The 11,150-nt window shown below is 34.6% G+C and overlaps 1 protein-coding gene across 2 annotated transcripts; it reads left to right on the top strand.

Annotated features, from left to right (window-relative positions):
- The first annotated feature begins 1,278 nt into the window (after positions 1 to 1,278).
- On the top strand, positions 1,279 to 9,410 carry LOC141847222 (E3 ubiquitin-protein ligase RGLG2-like). Of its 2 annotated transcripts, none has more exons than XM_074735207.1 (12): positions 1,279 to 1,366; positions 2,278 to 2,559; positions 6,127 to 6,211; positions 6,730 to 6,870; positions 7,404 to 7,517; positions 7,601 to 7,698; positions 7,890 to 7,969; positions 8,055 to 8,160; positions 8,244 to 8,371; positions 8,442 to 8,625; positions 9,023 to 9,079; positions 9,149 to 9,410. In XM_074735207.1, the coding sequence occupies exons 2-12, from the start codon at positions 2,344 to 2,346 to the stop codon at positions 9,227 to 9,229; spliced, it is 1,290 nt and encodes a 429-aa protein (XP_074591308.1). In that variant the 5' UTR covers positions 1,279 to 1,366; positions 2,278 to 2,343; the 3' UTR covers positions 9,230 to 9,410. The 2 variants fall into 2 exon arrangements, with proteins under 2 accessions (XP_074591308.1, XP_074591309.1); XM_074735208.1 differs by lacking the exon at positions 1,279 to 1,366 and adding an exon at positions 1,562 to 1,579.
- The last annotated feature ends 1,740 nt before the right edge of the window (positions 9,411 to 11,150 follow it).

Here is an 11,150-nt window from a genome sequence, read left to right as displayed (position 1 = left end):
ATTCCGTCAAACAAGACATAAGCAAAAGTCATTGGTGCTTTTGCATGCTTATGCATTTTCCTTGATGATATATTTATTCTTCATAAAAAAAAAGAATACTTAAGTATCAATTGTTTTTTCCTCTAATATAATAAAAATTTTAGAACATTGATTGTTAGACAGAATTTTCAGTACTTTTAGATTTACTCAATGAACAAGTGGAAAGATCATCATCTCAAGGATTAACTGAGCCTAAGTCTTAGATACCTGAATTATAAATCTAAAACTTTGAGATCTCAAATTTAAACTATCATGGATTCCTACGACCCAGAAATGAAAACTTCAAGTTTGTAGAACTTCAAGTTCGAATTGAAGACCTTAAAGTTTTTGATCCATAGTTCTACAAATTTGAAATTGCTTCTTTTGTTTTGACAATATCATCACATGTGTCAATCTTTAGAGTATTCATTATACTACACGACTTTACTAAACCACTTTTATAGTTAATTTGCTCTACAAGGAGAGGACTTATCCAATTATGTAGCTTAATACCTCTTAATTTGCTTTATATAAAAACATCATTTTAAAATTTTATATAAAATAATATCATTTTAGAACAAAGTAAATTCAGAGTAATATTGTTTTGACTAAAATTAGATCCAAATAATCTTACAGTAATTTTCATCAATCAAAAAGTATTTTGAATAGAAAATTATAATATTTTATAAATAGATATTTTTTGCCTGTATATATATATCACAACAATCGGCCTGAAAAAATTAAGATCAATTAAGATGATAAATAAATTGAATGTTTATAAATAAATTTGATTTTTAATTTATTAAAAATTATATTTATATTTATTTTAATACATATTAAATAATATTAATCAAAAAAATTAAATAAAATTAAATTAAATTAAATAAATTTGAATAAATAAATTTATAATCGTTAATATTAATAAATAATATTTATAAAAAAATTAATAAATAAATAAATAAATTTAAAATATAAAAATTTTAAATAAGCAAACCTAAACGCAGTGATCCATCCGAAACGACATATCATCTGCCGCGTGTCGCCCGAAACCGATAAAAAGAGAGAGAAAAAAAACTCGCTTTGAATGGACTTGACCCTCCAAAGATTTGATCCACTCACCCCAATAAAATAAACCCATTGACTTACCAAAGTCTCGGCTTTAGTGGATAACTGTTCGATTGTTTATTCCATTTCCACGTTCGGGTACATTTTCAGGGTCGAAAATATATAGTTACGTCTCGAGTGCTGTCGGGAGGAGCTCTTTGATTTATCCTCCACGGTTCCACGGCCGTGAGTTCCGATCGCGCGCAAGCCTTGGCGGAGAAGGAATTGCGCTCGTTTGTTGTTGGTAAGCGTTCTTCAGCACTCGCGCAGTGGCAAAAACTGCGTTTTGCGGCTGGCTTTAGTTGTTGATTTTGTTTTTGTGAGTTTCAAACGTTGGATTGAGCTGGATTGGGGTTTTCTTGGAGTTGATTTGATGAATTGATGATGTTTTCTGTCTTAAAGGCCTTGAGTCGGGATGGACTTCTCTTAAAGTTTGATTCTTGCTGGGAATGGGGTTGTGAGTACCATTTGTTCGTGAATGCGCCTTCTTCGCTTTTGTTTACTGCTTCAGGAGTTGTGAATTTTGAGTTTCTGGAGGTCTATATTGAAGATAATACTTTGCCCCCAGATGAAATTTTTGTTCCTTGCTTAGTAATGGTCTTAGGTCATGCTATGTTTCTCTTTGTCTGGATTGTCCCATTGACCTAAGACACAGGCACAATTCCTTTCAGTCCCGATTACAATTTTTTGGTTGCTAGATGGGGTTGACTTTTTCTCTCAACTTATTGCCTCTTTGTCATATGAATTTGGGGTACTATTCAATTTTTGAGAGCTTTAGTTGTCTGCATAATTTTTTGGTAGGAAGTAAATATTTGTTTGTTTGTTGTTTGTTGGAGAGACTCTATACTTGAAAATTTGAATGCTTTGCTGAACTAGTAGATTTTTTTGACTAGATATTGACATGAGCTGGTTGCTTTACCTTTTCACTTTCATGTGTGAATTGGGATCGAGGCTTTTGAGCCTTTCATGCGAGAAGCTTGTCCTGGACAAAAGTTAGTTTATCAATTGGTTTCAATGGAATCAAACTTACTATTTTTTTGGGAAAAATAATCTATTACGCTTAAATACAACAACAACACAACCAAACTTTATCCCACTAGGTAGGGTCATCTATATGGATTCTTCTAATCTAATGAATTATGCCTTTTTGATCAGCTTAGAATTTCATTTACGGAGGAAGACCTAGCTGTCAGAGAGTTGCAGTGTATTGGAACTCTGAGAATGGGAGGGGGAGAATCTAAACATCGCAGTTCTTATCGCTACCCAAATGATCCTGGGTACACTTCAGGTTATTCGCCAAGGTACTCCACTACTACAAGCTATGCGCAGCCTGAAGCAAGGTACTCAACTACTACAAGCTATGCGCAGCCTGAAGCAACAAACAGGGTGCAAAAAAGGTATTCAAGAATCAATGACGATTATCAGACACTCAGTCAGGTATATTTTACTCAAAACAGAATTTGCTAACGTTTTCCTGTCATCCAATTCTCAATTTCAGAGTATATTGATGATATGGTTGTTTTTAGATAACTTTTTTCTATTCGGCTTTATGAATGTGCTACATCTACAAGGTAGTAGATGTATTCTCATTGGAAGTTGAAAAGCTACTTGTTTCCTGGAGGACTGCAACTTACTAAAAATAATTGTTATCTCCCACTATTGATCATTATGTCATACACTCATACATGCAGTTTTAGCATTGTCATGTTGCTTGAATTCATAGTTCTTGACTAACTAGTGTCAGTATCCATGCCATGCACGAATAAATTAAAAATATTTAAATTAATTAAAGTAAATTATATATTTTATATTGTTTAAGCTATAATTTAAATCTTGTTCCTTGTGAAATTGTAACATGGAATTTAAAATTTTTAATACATACCTATCAGAAATTAATTAAATTATCAATTAAACATAAAATTATATAAAAAAGCTCAATACAATGAAATAGCATGAATCCACAGGTTTCTCTTTTTCTATATTTGTTTTAAAAAAAACCAAATGAAAGAAAATGTGAAGCCACAGGTTGTTTCTTTTTAGTTTACTTTTTTTTCTTACAAAAGTGACCAGTATAGAATCTTACAGATAGATTATTTGTTTTGATTTTCTTCCTTTTAGATTACAGAAAATTACCATGTGTCATCCACATAATTCATCATGTGTCAGTTGAAGAATGTTCACTCTAAACAGTTATGGAACACACTTGACAATCCTTTTATCCAAGAACTTTAACCCTTTGGTATAATAATGTGTCAAAGAATGAAGAAAATGGATGTATTTAGATTCAAACAATATTGGAACAAGTTTACATAAAGTTTAAATTTAATCTATTTTTTCAATTTCAGCTGAGTAATTAATATCTTGTAATCATTTTGATTTTTTATCTAATGAAAACCATAATTCTATTTATGTATACATTAAGTAATTTATTTGTTTATTTTTATTCAAGAAGAAGTGTTTGGCTTCCTTTTTTTAATTATTTGTTAATTTATAGAAGCCACAACCATGTGGTGTTCTTCCCATGTTCAAATATTTATTTTTCAGAAGTTGTAGAACCCAATGGCCTTTAGGCTTCAGCATTTGAAATCTTTCCACTAGAAATGCCACATGTCAAATGGAGAGAATGCCGTATAGAGGTGGTTACATGAGTCCTCTTTAATAAAGTTGATAAAATGTTGATAATGGTAGGGAGGGAAACGGGCACCCAATAATTAGGTTACTATGGGTATCCACTGGTACTTAAACTCATTTGAGTAGTGTTCAAGTAACCAAATTTGAGTCTATTTGTATTTGCTTAAAATTGTAGTCTTTTATTATTTAAGTTGGATACCCATTATTCATAGGGGGTATTTAAATGGTTTGGGTAGTAGAGATTTAATGGGGTACAAGTTGTTGTCATGGTTAGATAATATTAGATGACATGAATGGAAAATATATGGATAGGATTATATCATAATGAATTAGGAAAATATATATGATCCGGTTCGAGATCAAGGATGAGGAAACCACCAATGAGGAGGCTGGTGATGGATCGGAGGTCTTCAATGTGAGCCTCACGGAATTGGAAACCGAGGGATCTTTGTGGCAATCAAAGAGAATTAGAATGGAGGCCAAGGTGGACTTTGCGCAGCTACTCCGACACTTAAGTCAGACCCCAGTGATTGGAACAATCAAGAAGAGAAAAAGAAGTATTGAAGTGGCTGGATTTGTGTGTGCATACCTACGCCTGCAGGAGTGGGCTATCCTTTATATTACTTGGTAGGAGAAAGACACGACCCCCACAACTCCCACGTTCCTCTCTCCATGTCTCCAACCACCCACATTCGGGTTGAAAGGATGTCACGTCCGCCACGTATGTCCCACGTTCTCCGCATCCTTCGCTAGCCAGGTCATCCACACTTAACTACGTGCAACGAAAGTACGGGGGCACTTGAAACTGAGTCGAGCATCGGAGGGATTTGGAGCGGTCAGGGTTGGGGAGTCGGTCGGGTGTCGAGGAGTCGGAAGAATACTCCCGAGTGAACCGATTAGTACTTGATCTTGACTTGATATGACTTGGGTCTCCATCTAGACCGAGTATGGTCTAATTTTGCCTTTGATTCGTAGCTCATCTTGACTTTTGACTTTGACCTAGTCACGTGGGTGGTGTCGACTACTCACCGCATCAATATAGATAAACAATATTTCATTAATGTTGCTAGATGCCCTGGGTTGTGGATGAGAGCTTATGGACTTAATGGGCTGTAGAAGCAAGAAAATGATAATCCTCATTTTAATCTAGATCTACATCTAAGCTCTCTCTATCGCACCCTCTCTCCCTGCCTATCCTGAGTGGTGGTCCACCTTGGTTGGCACTTCTTCCTCCCCCCTCATGATCTAAGGACGCTAGCACCTTCTAGCTGCATGAGGAATCGAGTTACGTGAACAAAGTAGAGGTAGTGATTTCTATTATATTTTCCACAAACGTGTAATAATCTAAACTTCGTACATGTTTTCATTTTCACAGGAATGCACACATGTCAAAATTTAAAATTATTAGCTTCCACAATGTGCTAGTGTACTTCTTTCATTGTGGTGATCCTAATAGTGCTATCAAGGTGGGGTTTGATCTAGTGTTTAAAGACCTTCTACAGATGAGATCTGCTAAAACATAGACCCTGATTGCCTCAATCTCTTTTCCTAAACCCCTGCCTAGAGTCGCTTGGATGCATTGACCAGATCCACTCTGCATCACTGGGCTATTCGAGGCAACTGCTGCCTGTAGGTTGCCGGGCGTAGGCATGGCCTCGAGCACACAGCTCAATGGGTCTGCTCCTGTGAGTCGGTCACTTTTCTGAGAACTAGAATGGCTTCAAAATCCATGTGTGATAATTGCTCACATCTACCTACCATAAGGCAAATGTAATGTTGAGGTTGAGGAACAAAAGATTTTACTTCAACAATGTTATTGCTTTGATGCCAATTGGTTGTAGCACCTGCAACTAGGCCATCAACACACAAAAATGAGAAGACACATACATTAATGCTTATGTGGAAAACCCAAAAACAGGGGGAAAACACATACAAGGAGGAAGATTTCTTTGTGTTGATGAGGTACAATTCCTCAAGGACATACAAGAATAGCCACTTCGTGATGACTATAAAATACCCTACATAACTCTCTCTAGAAAGGGCAAATACATCTTAACTGTATCTCTCTACAAGCCCACCAAATTTGAGTCACACATCATACTGCTCGTTATCCTCTTTAGTTTTTTACTAGTAGTAGTCACTTATTTGAACCCTACTGGATCACACTTTTATGAAATTGTTATTTATATACATGTTACTTTCCTGATAAACAATATATTCTGATGTAAAGAGCAGTATGGAAAATTTATGTAGTTTTCTGAATTCTGACATTAGTAACTTTAGTTGGTCGTGCCATGCCACTATTTTAGCTACTTTATCCAATGTGGTCCATGTTATTTTTTCCAAATAATCTTACAGTGAATGTTTTTCTAGGTTACTGATGCACTTGCAGAAGCAGGTCTTGAATCTTCTAATCTGATTGTGGGTATTGATTTTACAAAGAGCAATGAGTGGACAGGTGCAGACTTACAACCCCTTTCTTTTTTATATTTTTTCATTAATTTCCTACTGCTGCATGGCATGTCAGTAGATGAAAAGTTCCAACATAATTTAGAAGGTTACATTCATCAATTTAAATTTCACTGAGATATTTGGAGAATGTTGACTGTAGAATGTAGTCCACTTAAGATTACAAAATTCCAAAATGTCCTACTTGAATATAGCTGCTACTTGATTATGCTGATCCATAAAGATTTAGGGGGCCTTCTTGCATTGCCATATCAAAACCTTATTTTAATGATATTCATGAGTGGTGCTACTCATTTTAGAAAGGCCAAATTTTTTGCCTCTTTATATATATTATAAAATTTAAGAAAGCATGTGCTGATGAAGTAACAATGTGAGTCTGTATAATACTTCCCTCGTGTTTCAAGCTTGTAGATTTCCTTTTTTCATATTCTCATCTTTTTTCTTAGGAAAAAGTATCTTATTAACTATATTAATATTTCATATTGACTATCTGGCTAATGTTGTTAGGGAAAGTTTCTTTCAACCGTCGGTGTCTGCATGACATTGGGAGTGGTCCAAACCCCTACCAGCAAGCAATATCTATTATTGGAAGGACACTCTCTTCTTTTGATGAAGATAATCTTATTCCATGCTTTGGATTTGGTGATGGTTAGTATAATTCTTTGTAAAGGAATAATTCTATTTGAATAATTACTAAATATAGTGCAAACTTTGAATATGTTAATGAATTTAGCATGAAATTTCAATTTTAACAAATTTATACATATATACCTTCAATTTTATATCAAATATAATGCGTTATTAATTTAACACATTAACTAATATTTTCATAACACATCACATGACATTTTTGTATAAAATTTTTAACTATAAATTATTATTATTAACTATTTAATTAAAAATGATTCCCTCATCCTAACAATCAAATAAGTCATATACATTGATCATTTTTTTTAAAATATATAATTTATTAAATTGATAATATGCTACACTTGTTATAAAATTAATAATATATGTATAAATTTGTTAAAATTGAAAATTCATTCTAAATTTGTTAAAATTTTGTAGAATGGCTTACCATTATAGTTTTGTGTCAAAACTTGGAAGGCAAATCAGATACTACACTATGTAGTATCTCGAAATTTTTAGTAAGCTTATATATGTTCTTGTTCATCATGCAGCTTCTACCCATGATCAGGAAATATTCAGCTTTTACCCAGATAACCGACCTTGTGAAGGATTTGAAGAAGCACTCGAACGGTACAAGGAGCTGGTGCCAAATCTCCGCTTAGCTGGTCTGTATTGTGCCTCTTCCTCTTTGAAATTCATATCAGTTCTGTATTGTTTGTTCTGACTTGCGTGCTCAATTTTCATTCAGGGCCAACATCCTTTGCACCAATTATTGAAACAGCCATAGGCATTGTAGACAACTCTGGTGGGCAGTACCATGTTCTACTCATTATCGCTGATGGACAGGTCAGTTAATGATTCTGCATAGTGTTGTCTCTATCCAATATTCTTGCCTACTTCCTGATTTCATGCTGTTTGTCCTAATATTTTCTTTCAAGTTGGCTGTGATGAGTTAGTTCACATATTTGGTTGAGTCTGATTCCAAGTTTCAAATTGTTTCAGTAAAACTTTTTTTATTTTGTTTTATTTTTACATAGGTAACAAGAAGTGTTGACACACAATATGGTCAATTAAGCCCACAAGAGAGAGATACCATAAATGCAATAGTTAAAGCTAGGTATTTGCCAACTGAGATTTCACAATGCTTCATCTTGTCCTTATTTTTTGACAAACCATTCTGACTGTTTGTTCTTTACTTTTAGTGATTTTCCATTGTCAATAATTTTGGTTGGAGTTGGTGATGGTCCGTGGGATATGATGCATGAATTTGATGACAATATACCTTCCCGGGCATTTGATAATTTCCAGGTTGCAAGATACACCTAAAGATTTTTTTTTGTCTTTCTACTTATATATGTTTTATTGCCTTTATTTTGTAATTCCCTATGCAGTTTGTGAATTTTACGGAGATAATATCTAGAAACATTCCTGTGAGTCGAAAGGAGACAGAATTTGCACTTGCAGCACTGATGGAGATCCCTTCACAGTATAAGGCGACAATAGACCTTCAACTTTTGGGGTATGTATGCAAATTCCTTAATTCAATATGAAAAGTGTGGCTCATTCTATCTGCACGCTGTTTTTTTCAGTCGTCGAAGAGGGGTACCTGACAGGGTTTCTCTACCCCCACCATCCAGGAACCGTTATTCAAGATCAAGCAGCTTCGAGCAAGGACCTGCATACCCCAGAACTGCCAGCAGCTTCGAGCAAGGACCTGCAATCACTAGAAGTGCCCAGCCTATTTCATCTGAAAGACTTATAGAGGAGAAACTGGTACAAATGGCTTTAATTCTCTGGATGTGTTTGCTTTCAGTAAATGCTTAGCCGCGATGAGGATCCCAAATAAAGAGCAAAATATCATCTTATCGAATCATGTCATTTACTATTGCATCTCATCTAAGAACTGTAGTATCTTTTTATCTCATAAACTTGTATATTTGTGAATATTTTAGCAATTACCTCTATAGCCTAACCTGCGGTTTAACCTAGGTTTCACCTATTCGTAGAATTTCATTACCTGTCCAACACTCGCAAATATGCCACCACCTCAGCCACAAAGTCATCTATTTACTCATGATTTATATCAGCTTGAGCTTGTTGATTTGTATAAAATGCTAATTTTCGTCCTATCAAGACGATATTATGACGACGAGAAGTTACTTGTTTGCAGACTTGTCCAGTTTGTCTTTGGAAACAAAAGGATCTTGCTTTTGGATGTGGTCATCAGGTATGAAATAGCGATTCGATCGATCGATTAGTTAAACTACAAGTAACTGTCTTTTTTTTTTTTTTACAGACTTGCTACGACTGTGGGAAAGAGTTGGAGCGTTGCCCCATGTGCCAAGCTCATATTACAACTAGGATAAAGCTCTACTGATCCTGGAACTAAAATGCTTTGCACTCATAAAGATCTTGTTGGTCTTTACTTATCACTAGTGTCGTTGCTTGTATAGTGCTCTTCAACAAGGTTGCTTGTAAATATTACTGAATCATTGTCAAGATTTGTGCTGTTCTATACTTTCCGCTAATAAACTTGAAAAATTCTTATTCTTGTTTTATACTTGTGAAGTTTGTTGAGGTTGTATTTTAGGCCTCATTTGTGATCCCTATTTCATACCAGATGAATAGTGATAGTGAATTACTTTTCCTTCTTAAAATGCTTTTAGTGTGTTACTAGCTCATACCAAATAGATAGTGAATTATTTTTTCCTTCTTAAAATGCTTTTTAAATTTGTGTGTCTAGATTTTACTATTATCACTTTACATTTATTAAAGGGTAGTTCGGTGTATAAAGTTTTTATGTACGTAATTTTGAAGAAAAATCGGATCACGATTGAGTTTATTGTATGTAATTTTATTTTAATTTTATTTTGTAAGAGATTGTTTGTGCCATTTGAATTCGTGACTTTAAAGTAGTAGTAATTTTATCATTATGTTAAAAAATTTTTAAAAAATGTATATTATTTATTAAAAAAATATGTTTATTTTGAATACTTTGTCAAATAACTAAAACTCATCCATTACCTCAGCAATCACCACATCGTTACAATGATATTGTAATGCCCAAAGATAAAAATCCAATAGTACAACAAATAGCATATAATCAATAGTAGTTATCTGATATGCTGAAGAAAGTCAATATCCATGGCATAATCATGTTAAAAGTCAAATTGAATTGAAAGACAGTCAAGACAGGCTTAGGTCAAATTGAGCTTGGATCTAGTCAAACGAGTTTGGAGTCAAATCGGCTCTCATAAAAGACCTCAAGTTGAGTCTCATTGAGTCGCATCTAAGTTGGAACCGCCTTCAATTTGAAACTCTGACACGATAATTATTAAAGTTCGACACGATAATTATTAAAGTGCTAATCATTAAGAAGTGTGTCTCCCGAGAAGAGATGTGTTTTCTCAACCAAAAAGAAAGAGGCATGTCTTTTGAGAAAACCAAGGTCATTCTTTCACTTTCTATTTAAAAATAACCTATTGCGGCATCGAAGGGGGCGATGATTTTCTACTCTCCTTAGTATTCATTTTCTTTATTTTCTTTATCTTTTCTTCAAGGTTTGACTTGAGTATCAAAGGGGTCTTGTCAAACTTTGACTTGGTCGCCTTTCTAACATCTTCCTTGAGTCTTTCTAGACCTCTGTTCGAAATTTATATTGTGCTTGGCAGTTGAAAGCCTACCTCTTGAGAAGTCATCCAATAAAGACCAACCTCTTAAGAAGTCATCCCGATAAAGACTAATCTCTTGAGAAATCGTCCTAACGGCCAACCTCATTTGAAACCCAACCTAAAGAAGGTTGATTTCATTGAAGCTCGACCACATTGAAGGCTGACCTCATTTGAAGTACAACATGAAGAAGGCCGACTTCATTGAAGTCCTACCTAAAGGAAGTCTCACTTGAAGGAAGCCTGACCCACTAGAGATAGATTTGAAGGAAGATTGACCCAATCTTGTATCTAGTCGGTTGAAAGTATTTGATCGTAGTTACTTTACTGAATCATCCATCTCTTGATCTTAGGCCGGATCATTCTCACATTTTCCAAACTTCAACTCCTCGAGTCTACAATCTAATCCAAACAACAAGAGTCCATCGAGCTCTAGTGTTGCAACTTGATTCAAGACAAACTCTCAAGTTCATTGAGCTCCATAGATTGTGATGAGAACTAGTAAATTAGTAAAAAAAATAGTCGGGTGTACACGGCTCTTGTTAATACAGATCTATTGTACACAATTTTTATCATGTGTTGTAACAAGTTATTTTTATGACTCGAACGCGTGACCATAGATCACACGGA

This window comes from Curcuma longa, chromosome 16 (genome assembly GCF_044706935.1).
Source record: "Curcuma longa cultivar G26 ecotype Majalengka, Jawa Barat chromosome 16, ITB_CL_G26_1.1, whole genome shotgun sequence".
Lineage (NCBI taxonomy): Eukaryota > Viridiplantae > Streptophyta > Magnoliopsida > Zingiberales > Zingiberaceae > Curcuma > Curcuma longa.
Note: the sequence above shows the minus strand (reverse complement) of the source record. Positions and strands in the feature narration are given on the sequence as shown.

What these genes read in the sequence shown, in the direction of transcription:
- LOC141847222 (XM_074735207.1), top strand. Translation starts at nt 2,344, where the DNA reads ATGGGAGGGGGAGAATCTAAACATCGCAGTTCTTATCGCTACCCAAAT. An exon ending in ATTATCAGACACTCAGTCAG is followed by an intron (nt 2,560 to 6,126) that starts GTATATTTTACT and finishes ATGTTTTTCTAG; the next exon opens with GTTACTGATGCACTTGCAGA. An exon ending in CTTTTGGATGTGGTCATCAG is followed by an intron (nt 9,080 to 9,148) that starts GTATGAAATAGC and finishes TTTTTTTTACAG; the next exon opens with ACTTGCTACGACTGTGGGAA.